At 33.6% G+C, this 10,938-nt stretch overlaps 1 protein-coding gene across 2 annotated transcripts; it reads left to right on the top strand.

Moving 5' to 3' along the window:
* The first annotated feature begins 202 nt into the window (after positions 1–202).
* Positions 203–10,921, top strand: LOC103569316 (adenylyl cyclase 78C). 2 transcript variants are annotated; one of them, XM_008546548.2, is made up of 13 exons: positions 203–264; positions 847–1,160; positions 1,274–1,524; positions 1,591–1,748; positions 1,814–2,003; positions 2,217–2,401; positions 2,517–2,715; positions 3,435–3,593; positions 4,017–4,246; positions 4,326–4,462; positions 4,846–6,270; positions 6,342–6,579; positions 7,200–10,921. In XM_008546548.2, the coding sequence occupies exons 2-13, from the start codon at positions 1,102–1,104 to the stop codon at positions 7,899–7,901; spliced, it is 3,933 nt and encodes a 1,310-aa protein (XP_008544770.1). In that variant the 5' UTR covers positions 203–264; positions 847–1,101; the 3' UTR covers positions 7,902–10,921. The 2 variants fall into 2 exon arrangements, with proteins under 2 accessions (XP_008544770.1, XP_053595661.1); XM_053739686.1 differs by lacking the exon at positions 203–264 and adding an exon at positions 717–774.
* The last annotated feature ends 17 nt before the right edge of the window (positions 10,922–10,938 follow it).

Raw genomic sequence — 10,938 nt, 5'->3', positions numbered from 1 at the left:
TCATAGTAAGTTGAGAAAATTTTTTATTAATAAATATATACATATATGTATATATATATAAACAATAATAAGTCTTAAAATAAATGATCATAAAGGTAAAACCACAATGTTTACCTGTAATAATTTAAAAAACAATAATTATCAAGAGGGGATGAAAGCATGCTGTTATATTTAAGTGACGTCAACGGATAACGACAAGACGGGCGGTCAGTGGCTTTCAAACGTCGAGTTTACCAGTTGACGAGAGTCAATCGGTCTAAAAAGGTAAAAGCGTGAGGCAAGTAATTGTATGCCTGCTTCCCTATTAGACTTGTTTATCAAAAATACATCACTTATTCTCATTTAATTAACTAACTAATTACAACTTATTATCCATCATAACACAACTAATTATTAATATAATTATAGTAACAATTATAGCATCGCGTGTTAAAGATCTGGCGCAACTAATACGGCTGATTGGAATCTACTGCAATTATTAAGGAATATCAAGAAAATGTAACTCTAAAAAGGCTTGTATGGCTTAAGTAGTGGCTTTTTATATTTATTTTACTCCATTAATATCTAGTTATTTATTTATTTTTTTTTTTTTACATTCATTTATTATAGAATTTTATTTTATTTTATTTTGCTGATTTAAATGCTTTGAATGACAAACTACTTGTTGCTTCCTCCCGCGCAACTTTAGTGGTTTTGAATGATGTTTTGGTGATATGTTTGTTCGGATAACTGATTCACAAGGATTTCTAAAAAAATTTTAAATAATAATAAAGGGTGAAGATGTGAATTTTAAAAATTGAAATATAAACAAAGTGCCACAAGCCAAACAAAATTTTTGCGTTGCAGGTGACATAAATTATATTAGGCATCTCTACATATATCAGTATATCAATATCAATATCAATCCCTGTTTGTATTTAATCACTGTATTATCAGTGTTGCCTGTTTAAATCTCCATCCTTACCACCAATGATACACGCAGACAAGCATGCAGGGTAGTGATGAACCGCGTTAGCTATATTTTAAATGGCTACGTGAAGTTCACAATAGAGGAAATACCATAAAAGGGACCCGGGGTGAAATTATCATCATCGAGAGATAATGATTACAGAACAGACTTGGACCATGATGCTGGAACCCGACGTACCAGGCATCGACGAGTATGTTAAGTAATATTATTTAATTAGAAACCATTAGTTTTCCCGCCAAAGACACCTGACATTTCAATTGACACCAATTTGTTTTTTATTTTTTTTTTTCATTGCCATAAAAGGTTGGGTATTTCGCCGAGGAAACAGTTATGGATCAAGGCGGTGAAGAAGCTGACGTCCGAGCGGCTCGGGAGAGAAGGACTCGCTGCCTGGGGCGTTGGTCCACCGCCGCGGGAAGAGGACGAGGACCTGGAAGAAGAAGAACCCAAGGGAGCAAATGACAAAGATGAGGTAACTCTTGTCGTCACACCACCGGAAGCTGTCGCCGTCGAAGAAGAGCCTGATAAGCCCGAAGATCCGCCCTGTCAACAAAGTGGCTATTTTTTTATCTACCAAAAAAAATCACTAGCACTGGTATTTTAATTCAAATAATTTTCAGACGTTTTCAAACGCGGGCGTATGTACAAAGGAATTTTCTGCCCGTCATTAACGAATGCCTTCCACAGCCCAAGTTTAGAGAAGTCTTACTTCCAGTACTCGTGTCGCCAGCGTCAGAAGTCGCTGATGATGCTGAATGTCGTCGATCTCGGGCTCAAGGTACTCCAATAATCAATCACATAATTAATTAATTAACCGATTAAACCAAGTGATTATTTCCTTAGATCGCGATAATTTCCCTGTGGCTGTGGAGAAGAAATGAACGGAGCAGCAGCTTAATACAGACGTTGTCTTGGGTATCATGTTGTATGCTCGCAAATATTATTGTCTGTGTGCTGGGTCTGTGGCGGTGGTTCTCACCAAATTATCTCTACTGGGCATCTATATGCACTTGGCTGCTTATAAATATCCAAGGTATTCGTAATGTTGTTCGTACTTGATAAATTTAAGTTCGTTAATGAAATTCTCTGTATGTATTTATATTTTCCTCATGTACAATATATATATAAATACTCATACTGTTCTATAAATATTGTACTTGGTATTGAAACATTTAAATATCGTGGAGATGATTAGCCAGCTCGAGTTAATGTATACAATAAATATTTTTTTACTGTTGAAATATAGGTTTCATAGCAGCTGGATTAAATTTTTCATCGCAGCAGCGCATAATGTGGTACATATTGTTTGTTGTTTATGCGCCGTATGCGATGCTCCCGCTTCCGCTGAGATGGTGCGTCCTCGCGGGCTCTGGTACTGCAATCAGCCACATGACAATGATTATAACGACGCTTTTTTACAATTCTAATTACGTAAGCTTGTTCAATAACTCGCTAACTTAAATTATTATTATTATTACTATTAGTATTAATTTTAAAAATATGAATTACGTTCTGGTTCTGGCTCTGGCTCTGACTCTGACTGCAGCTTAAAGACGTCGTATGCGTAATTAGAATGCTTACGACAAATGTCCTGCTGTACTTTGCGGTAAATCTTGCTGGAATGTACACCAAGTACTTGACAGACCGCGGTCAACGTCAGGCATTCTTGGAGACCCACAGGTCTATGGAGACCCGCCAAAGAACTCAGAATGAAAATAATCGCCAAGAAAAACTTTTGCTTTCAGGTACTCGATATTATCTAATAGTCTGACGTCGCTGATTTTTCTAGATTAAATTTTTTTTTATCGTGCTGCTGTTGTCTTGTGTTTTTGGTTTTTAAAATCAGTTGTTAACAGACCTTTAATAATTATTTTTTATTATTGGTTTTGTTGGAGTATCAGTGGCACGTAAATATAAAACTGTAGGGCACATATATAAAATGTATGATGAAGATAAGAGACACGAGACTATAACTCGTAACCGGTGGCCCGTAAGATGCGCCTCACCGGATGTCAAAAGAATCACCTTGTGGATTCACAGTCGATTGGTTTTGTTGTATATAGAAGTCTCGATGACCCTGTAGTGTATTTATGTCCATAAATCGATTTAGAAATTTCAATATTATACATCTTCCTTTTAAACTCTATACTATAAAATATTATCAATTTTTAATTACCGCTAATTATTATTATTAGTGTAAAAAATCGGAGTGAACTCAGTAAAAATGAATTTTCATTTAAATTTGAATTCTCTACCTCACTCAGAGTTCCGTAGTTACAAAAAAAAATCACTCCCGATGGAATGAATGGGGTTTTTTCCAGGAGTGATTTTGGCGGGAACTAGATTTTATTTAAATCCGTTTACTCTTGATCTAAATGAATAAACAGTCACGAGACGGGTTGACGGATACTTAAAAAATTTTCTGCGCTGTGTATTATTATTATTAATATTTTAAAAATTTTAGTTCTTCCAGATTTTGTAGCAAAAGAAATGATAAGAGATATTGCCCGCGAAACAGCCAGCGGTGGAACATTTTCATTTACTCCAAATCAATTTCACAGAATTTATCTTCATCGTTATGAAAATGTCAGCATTTTATTTGCTGACATTAAAGGATTTACTGGTAAAATTATAAAAGTTCATATATTTATTTATAAAAAATAATTAATTAATTTTTTAAACTAATTTTTTGTTTATTTAATTTTTTAACTTGTGTAAGTATATTTATATATTTGTAATATATATGTACCGAAGGTACTGACAATAATTATAATGTAAATATTAATTCTATAAATAGAATCTACAAGTGTGCTCTGTTTACACACAATACCATTAATTATACATATATATTTCCGTGATTAATATATCTTAAAAGACTGTTCCAAATTTTCGACATTAGTCTAAATATAATGACAGTAGTTATATATGTACATACTTACTGTTACGAAATAATAGTAGATTTACTTAAAACATGATATTTTTCATACTAAGTTATATATCTTAAATAATTTTTTCCTTCATTAATATTTATTTATATTTTTTAAAGCACTGGCAAGTCAGTGCAGCGCCCAAGAATTGGTCAAGGTCCTCAACGATTTATTTGCCCGCTTCGACAGACTTTCTGCCGAAAATCATTGTCTGAGGATTAAATTACTTGGGGATTGTTATTACTGCATATCAGGACTTCCTGTTGCAAGGACTGATCACGCGCATTGTTGCGTGGAAATGGGTCTTCATATGATCAAAGCTATTCGTGATATTCGTTACACCACTAAAGTTATTATTATTATTATTATTATTAGTATTGTTTATTTTAGGTCAAGTTTATTTAATTATTGATGAAATTTTTTTTCAGGTGGATTTAAATATGAGAATTGGTATCCATAGTGGGTCAGTACTTTGTGGAGTCCTCGGGTTGAGGAAATGGCAATTTGATGTCTGGAGTTATGATGTTACTTTAGCGAATCATTTAGAAAGCGGTGGAATACCTGGGTATTAATTACGTTTTTATTTACTTTAATAGAAAATTTATCCCAGTAGCCGATTTGGCTGCTAATTTTCTTCTCCTTTACCGAAATCGCACCCGGACCCCCACTCTAGGTGTTCTATACACTAAATATCCTCCCACTTTAGCTTGCGCACGCGCAGATTTGAAATAATCAGTAGTGGGGGCGTTCCGAAGTTCAGTTTCTTTCTGACCCAAGTTCAGAACCTGACCTTGCTTTGCATTCGAAAGTGCGCAATGTTTTTGACATTTAGCGGTGCCGTTATCTATTATTAAATATGTAAATCAATATATTTTTAATAGCCAGTAATTTCCGGTCTAATAAAACTCTCACTTACTTAATTTTTATGATTTATTTATTTGGTTACAGCCGAGTTCACATATCAGCAGAAACATTAAACTGTCTAAATGACGTCTACGAAGTAGAACCAGGAAATGGAGTTGATCGCGACAATTATTTAAAGGATCGTAATGTCGTAACTTATTTAATAAAACAAACAGAGCCACTGCGTTCGAAAAGAAGACAGTCATCGCGTCCAAAGATATGGACCGAAGACGAAACTGGCAACAGATCCAAGAAGAGTTTCAAGATTGCTAACGCCCTGCTCTCAAACAATCACAGCAGCAGCAAAGACAACATGGCGAACTGCAAAGACGAGGATGAAATTGGCGTTGAATGGATCCCGGAAATTCCGTTCGAGAATTTGAACAGCGCAAACTCTGTGACGAATCTCGAGGCCGAGTATCTTGAAGACGAAGAAGACGAGCAGGGAACAATGGGCGATAAAAAATCGGCAGCAGGCGGAGGATTTGAAACCGCAAGCAATAAGAGAATGAGACTGGCGAATATCAACGCCTGGACACTTCGTTACAATGACGAAAGTCTGGAAACGAAGTTTGGTCAGTTAAGAGAAGACATGTTTAGGTCAAACATGATTTGTTGCTTCGTCATCTGGCTTTTTATCGCCATCTGCCAAGCGATTATCGTACCTGACTGTATTATTCTTCTCGCTTCTCTCTTCTTCACCACTGCCGTACTTATCGTCTGCTCAATTCTCGTGATGGCCGAAGAGTTCAAAAACTTACCCGACGTTCTACAAAACGCATCGTCGACATTGACGCACAATAAATTACACCGCACCATATTTATTTGTATTTTAATCAGTCTTATGGCTTTCACTTCAATAATCGGCGTACTAGGATGCCCGGCAACAACTTTTTATCCTTCGGAGCCACTGCCCGTTATGGATAAATTGGTATCTGCTAATTCTGATGATAAGTTCAATGATAGCAGCAGCAATAGCATTTTAGAAGCAACTAAAAATATTCCTAGATTTGATCAACTTATTTTCAGCTTTTTAAAAGTTGCGCTCGATGATAAAACCCGTGAGAAATTTACCGAGTCTTCCAAGAATCAGTCTATCAAAGGTTCTAATGATAGCAGTGATATGAAGATAAAATCAAATCATAGACATACTGTCTTAAAAAGACACGGGAGAAAATTGAAGCCATCAAAGCGGGATATGAATAATTACAAATCTCGAAAAATATTATTTGTTAGTAATGATAATTTAAATTCAACGGAGTCGTCAATATTTAAATTAGACAAGACATGTTTCCGGTCAGAGTACATCGTGTTTACTTGGATCCTCTGTTTAATGGCCTTAGCTTCAGCTCTTAAATTATATTACCTCGTTAAGACGGCATTAGCCTCGATAATAGTTTTTATGTACGCGGGATTGATTCTCGTTGGTTATCAAGAATTATTTCTAATGACTGACGATGACCCTAATGAGTAAGTTTTTAATAAATATTTATGAGAAAAAATCTATTGCTTGTTGATAATACGAGTATTTTTAAATCTAGAACTGCCATGCCGCTGTCAGCACAAATGCTAATTTTCCTGATAGTCTTTCTGGTAGTGGTAACTTATCACGGCAGACAAGTCGAAGTCACGTCACGGCTGGATTTCTTGTGGAAGCAACAAGCTGAGAGAGAACTTGGTGATATGATTGAATCCAAGCACAATAACATGCAGTTATTGAAGAATATTTTGCCTGACCATGTGGCCAATCATTTTCTGACTGCTGAGCATCCACCTGAGGTATGGAATATTACACACGAGGGAGAGACGTAGGATATTCCAACCAGTGTGTGTAATTGAGCCAGTGAAGGTGGCAAACACACGGACTGGGACATCCTACTTTTCTCCGTGATGTGGATGTGTTTTTTCACCAGATCAGGGCATGTTCAGATAAAAACTGGAGATGATAAATATTTATCTAGGTTGTTAGTTAGCGAATACTTTGTGATTTACTTTGAAGTTGCATCTCTTCCAGGGAGAATTTCTGAATATGCCTTATAAAAGAAAGAACGAATTTCTTCCCTCTAAAAAGACCCAGTATCCGACCAGGGAACTAGTATCCGATCACTTATATATTTATATATCTGTTTTTTTTACTAAATATAGATATACAAATACATAGATTGGTCGGGTAGGTCTTCTTCTTTATGGTAAAATTTTATGATTTTGTTGTTCAAAGACTGACTATAACATTTTTTTTTTTTTTTCGAATATTCTCGTAACAAATTTTATTTTGAACAAGAATATGTTGAATATTTTTTTGAACAAGTAAAAATTGTTCCAAATTTTTATTTTAATTCTATATTTTTTTAATTTCTCTGAAATAAAAATAAACTAAATTTAAAATTATTAATTTTAAGGAATTATACTCACAATCACGAGATAAAGTTGGCGTGATGTTTGCCAGTGTACCGAATTTCACAGAATTCTATTCCGAAGACGTAAACAAAGGAATGGAATGCATAAGATTACTAAATGAAATAATAGCAGACTTCGATGAACTATTAGACGAAGCGCCATTCCACTGCATTGAAAAAATAAAAACAGTCGGTGCGACCTACATGGCGGCATCAGGACTAAACCCTAGCACACTGGACCCAACTAAGGACGAAATGGACCACCTTTGCAAGCTAGTAGACTACGCCGTGGCAATGCGGCAACGTCTTGAAGACGTCAACATCCACTCGTTCAACAACTTCGACCTGCGAGTAGGCATCAGCTTCGGGCCACTTGTCGGTGGTGTCATCGGGGCACGTAAGCCAGTTTACGACATTTGGGGGAATACTGTAAATGAAGCCTCGCGGATGGACTCCACCGGAGTGATGGGCAAGATCCAGGTGCCCAAAGACATGGCAAAGATCCTAGAGACTCGTGGCTACCACACCCAGAAACGCGGAATGATTGAAGTCAAGGGCAAAGGAACCATGGAGACTTACTTCGTCCTGGGTAAAGACACTCAGCAATCGGACATCGTCTCCAGGAATAGAAGCACATGCAGAAGTCTCGCTGCTGTTGTCTACGGAGTCGTTCAGGCTCGCAGGAAGCAAATGACTATCAGCTGAATATCACCGCAATCAAAAAATAAGCAAACAACTAAAAAAATTACTATTCATTCTGATGGAAATAAAAATAAATGACTTTAAAAAAATGATTGTGATTTTATACAGTCGAAGTCCATTAAGTCGGAACTTCCCCTCCATCTTGACCCCCACTACCAGCTACGCTCTCTCTCACCCGTTGCTATACATTTGTATATATTAATATATGCAGCATCTAGATGTAAAAGCGCATGCGCAGTCTACTTTTTAGAGAAGCATCCGTTAACTCGGAAATTCCAGAAAATTTCCGTTCCTCCACAGACTAATTGTCCGAGTTGATGGAATTTGACTACAGTCGAAGTCCATTATCTTGGAATTTCCCCTCAATTTTGACCCCCACTACATATGTGTGTAAGCGCATGCGTGTAGTTTACACGGTAAAGGAGAAGGGGCATTCGATAAGTCAGAATTTTCAAGAAATTTCTGCTCATCCGTAGACTAAATGTCCACGTTAATGGAATTCGACTAAATTCAAAAATAATAAACATCAATTAATTAAAACAAAATAAATACAATAGAAAATAATAACTATCAATAGTTTTTAATAAGAATAGTGATAATGATAGATTAAGACAAACAATAATTTCGCGATTACGTTTTAAATCTTTATCTTATATCTTATTATGGGCTGTACAGAGTTATACAATTATACTATAATAATATATAATCTACCTAATATTTTTCTTTATTTATAAATTGTAATAATAATAATAAATTGCTGTAGGTTGTCGTTAATTGCAAGTATTTAAAAGTGAAAAAACCAGCAGATATTATATTTTTATTTTCAACTTTTTCTAGTCGTTCGAAGGCGCTATTTATGTTTTATTTTTTGTTTTGTTTATTTCTTCTTGTGATCAAGGCACTGTACATGTGTTTTTATTTATCCTATTAATAACAAATGGTTAATTAAATTTAAAAAAACTCAAGCGCCTGACAGTGATCTAACTTATGGTGATGATAAACATTAGCGGATATTTCTCTCAGTACAGAAAAAATTATTTTTTTTTTTTATGATAACTGATAAGTTATTATTTGTGATATCAAAAAAGAGCGCAGCGCAAGTAAGAGTACAAAAATAATGATTAAGATGTCAACGTATTCAGTAGAAAAATTACCAATTCATTTATTAAAAAATTTAATTTAAATTTTTTGGCGGCAAAATAAAAATTTATTATAAATAAAATTATCTAGATGTTGGGGAAATTCTGATTGTCAAAATCTGACAGTTCAAATATTTTAAATTTTATTTCCTATGAGTAATTTCATTACAAAAAAATAATTTTACGTGCTAATCACTTATTGCTAGTAGAAATTATACCACTATTTGAATTAGTGACATACTTTCCACTAGTAAACAGTGAATAGTCACTATTTTCACTATTTCAAATTTAAGAGAGGTAGCCTTCACCTTCGGCTCTAGTTAACGCTGAGTACTGAGTTTTTTCACTAGAGTAGGTTTTTCCCCCACTCTTTGAAAATGAGTCTAATCTCATGCCATTGGTTAACATTAACATCAAAAGCCGAAAATTAACGACAGTTCCCGAAGACGAATTATTTTCTGGATTAAATTTTAATTCTGCTATTAAATTTTCTGTATTGAAGATTTTTTAATAAATAAAAAAAAAGTAAAATTCAAAAATTTAATTGCGGGCCAGTCTTAACCTCATTTTGTCTGAGATCGTCTTTTCATCCCTTGCCACCCACTCCATTTTTTTTTATACTTCAAAAAATAACTTTTGGTCTTTTCCAAAAAATTAAATTTGTAAATTTTCTACTGAAGGCGTCAATATTCGAAAACTATTTTTTCTTCAATGTTTTGTTGGACAAAACACATTTATCACAATTTGGCAGTGAATATTATTTGTTTCACATGTTTGTCAATACAAATTTATCATATCATATATCGTATCATTATTATTATTGTTGTTATTATTACTTTTATTATTATTATTATTATTATTATTATTTTTGTCTGTTAAATGTTATCAGAGTCTATTAATCAAACTACGTTTCACTCTATTTTTATCCGTATAAATGTGAATTAAATCGAAAATATAATTTTGTTATCAATTATTACTTATTAGTTTCCATGATTTCATGTTAAAAAAAATATCTATCATTTCTTATTATTTTTATTTATTCGCTTATTTGTGCCTCTGCGAAATTTTATGTTAATTTCAATTCTATTAGTAATTATTATTATTACTACTTATTTTTTAAAATTTTATCAATTAATTTACTTTGTTCTTCAGTAAACTCAATCGCCCACATAATTTACCTGTGAAAATATTAAATCTTTTGTTCATTTTCGTAAAACATTTACTACTTTTAATTTTAAATTTAAATGTTTACAATCATTGGCCTATTGTTTTGTCTCAAAAATATGTTTTTTTTTTGTTTTCACAAAGTATCCATTACAGTTATTATTTAAATATATAAAAACATCATTTAGTTATAAATATCTTGCGTTAAATTTCCATACACTGTAAAAAATCGGAAATGAATTCGGATTTTATTTAAATTTAAATTCGCTCCGTCACTCGGAGTAACGGAGTTTAAAAAAAAACTCCAAATATGGAGTATATAGAAGTTTATTTTTTCAGCGAAGTGATTTCGGAGTTCTTTGGATTTAATTTAAATCAAAATTCATTTTGTCACGGAGTTCAAAACTCCAAATGCGGAGTAAATGGGAGTATTTTTTTTTAATGAGTGATTTCGGAGTTATCTGGATTTTATTTCCATCTGCATCTACTCCGATTCGGAGTTTCAATACCAAAATAAACTTCCCTTTGGAGTAAATTTTACTCCAAGGAATTTCTAAAAAAATTTCTAGTCATCCGCTCCGAATTTACTCCGCAAATTTTTTACAGTATACTACAGTATTAATTTACAAAAATAGTAGCAATTGTCACAATAGTGTAGTAATAATTAATAATAATAATAAAAATAGATTAAATAAAAACGATACTAAGAAAAATTATATAAAAAAAAAAAAAAACAA

Source organism: Microplitis demolitor, chromosome 5, assembly GCF_026212275.2.
Source record: "Microplitis demolitor isolate Queensland-Clemson2020A chromosome 5, iyMicDemo2.1a, whole genome shotgun sequence".
NCBI classification, from domain to species: domain Eukaryota; kingdom Metazoa; phylum Arthropoda; class Insecta; order Hymenoptera; family Braconidae; genus Microplitis; species Microplitis demolitor.
Note: the sequence above shows the minus strand (reverse complement) of the source record. Positions and strands in the feature narration are given on the sequence as shown.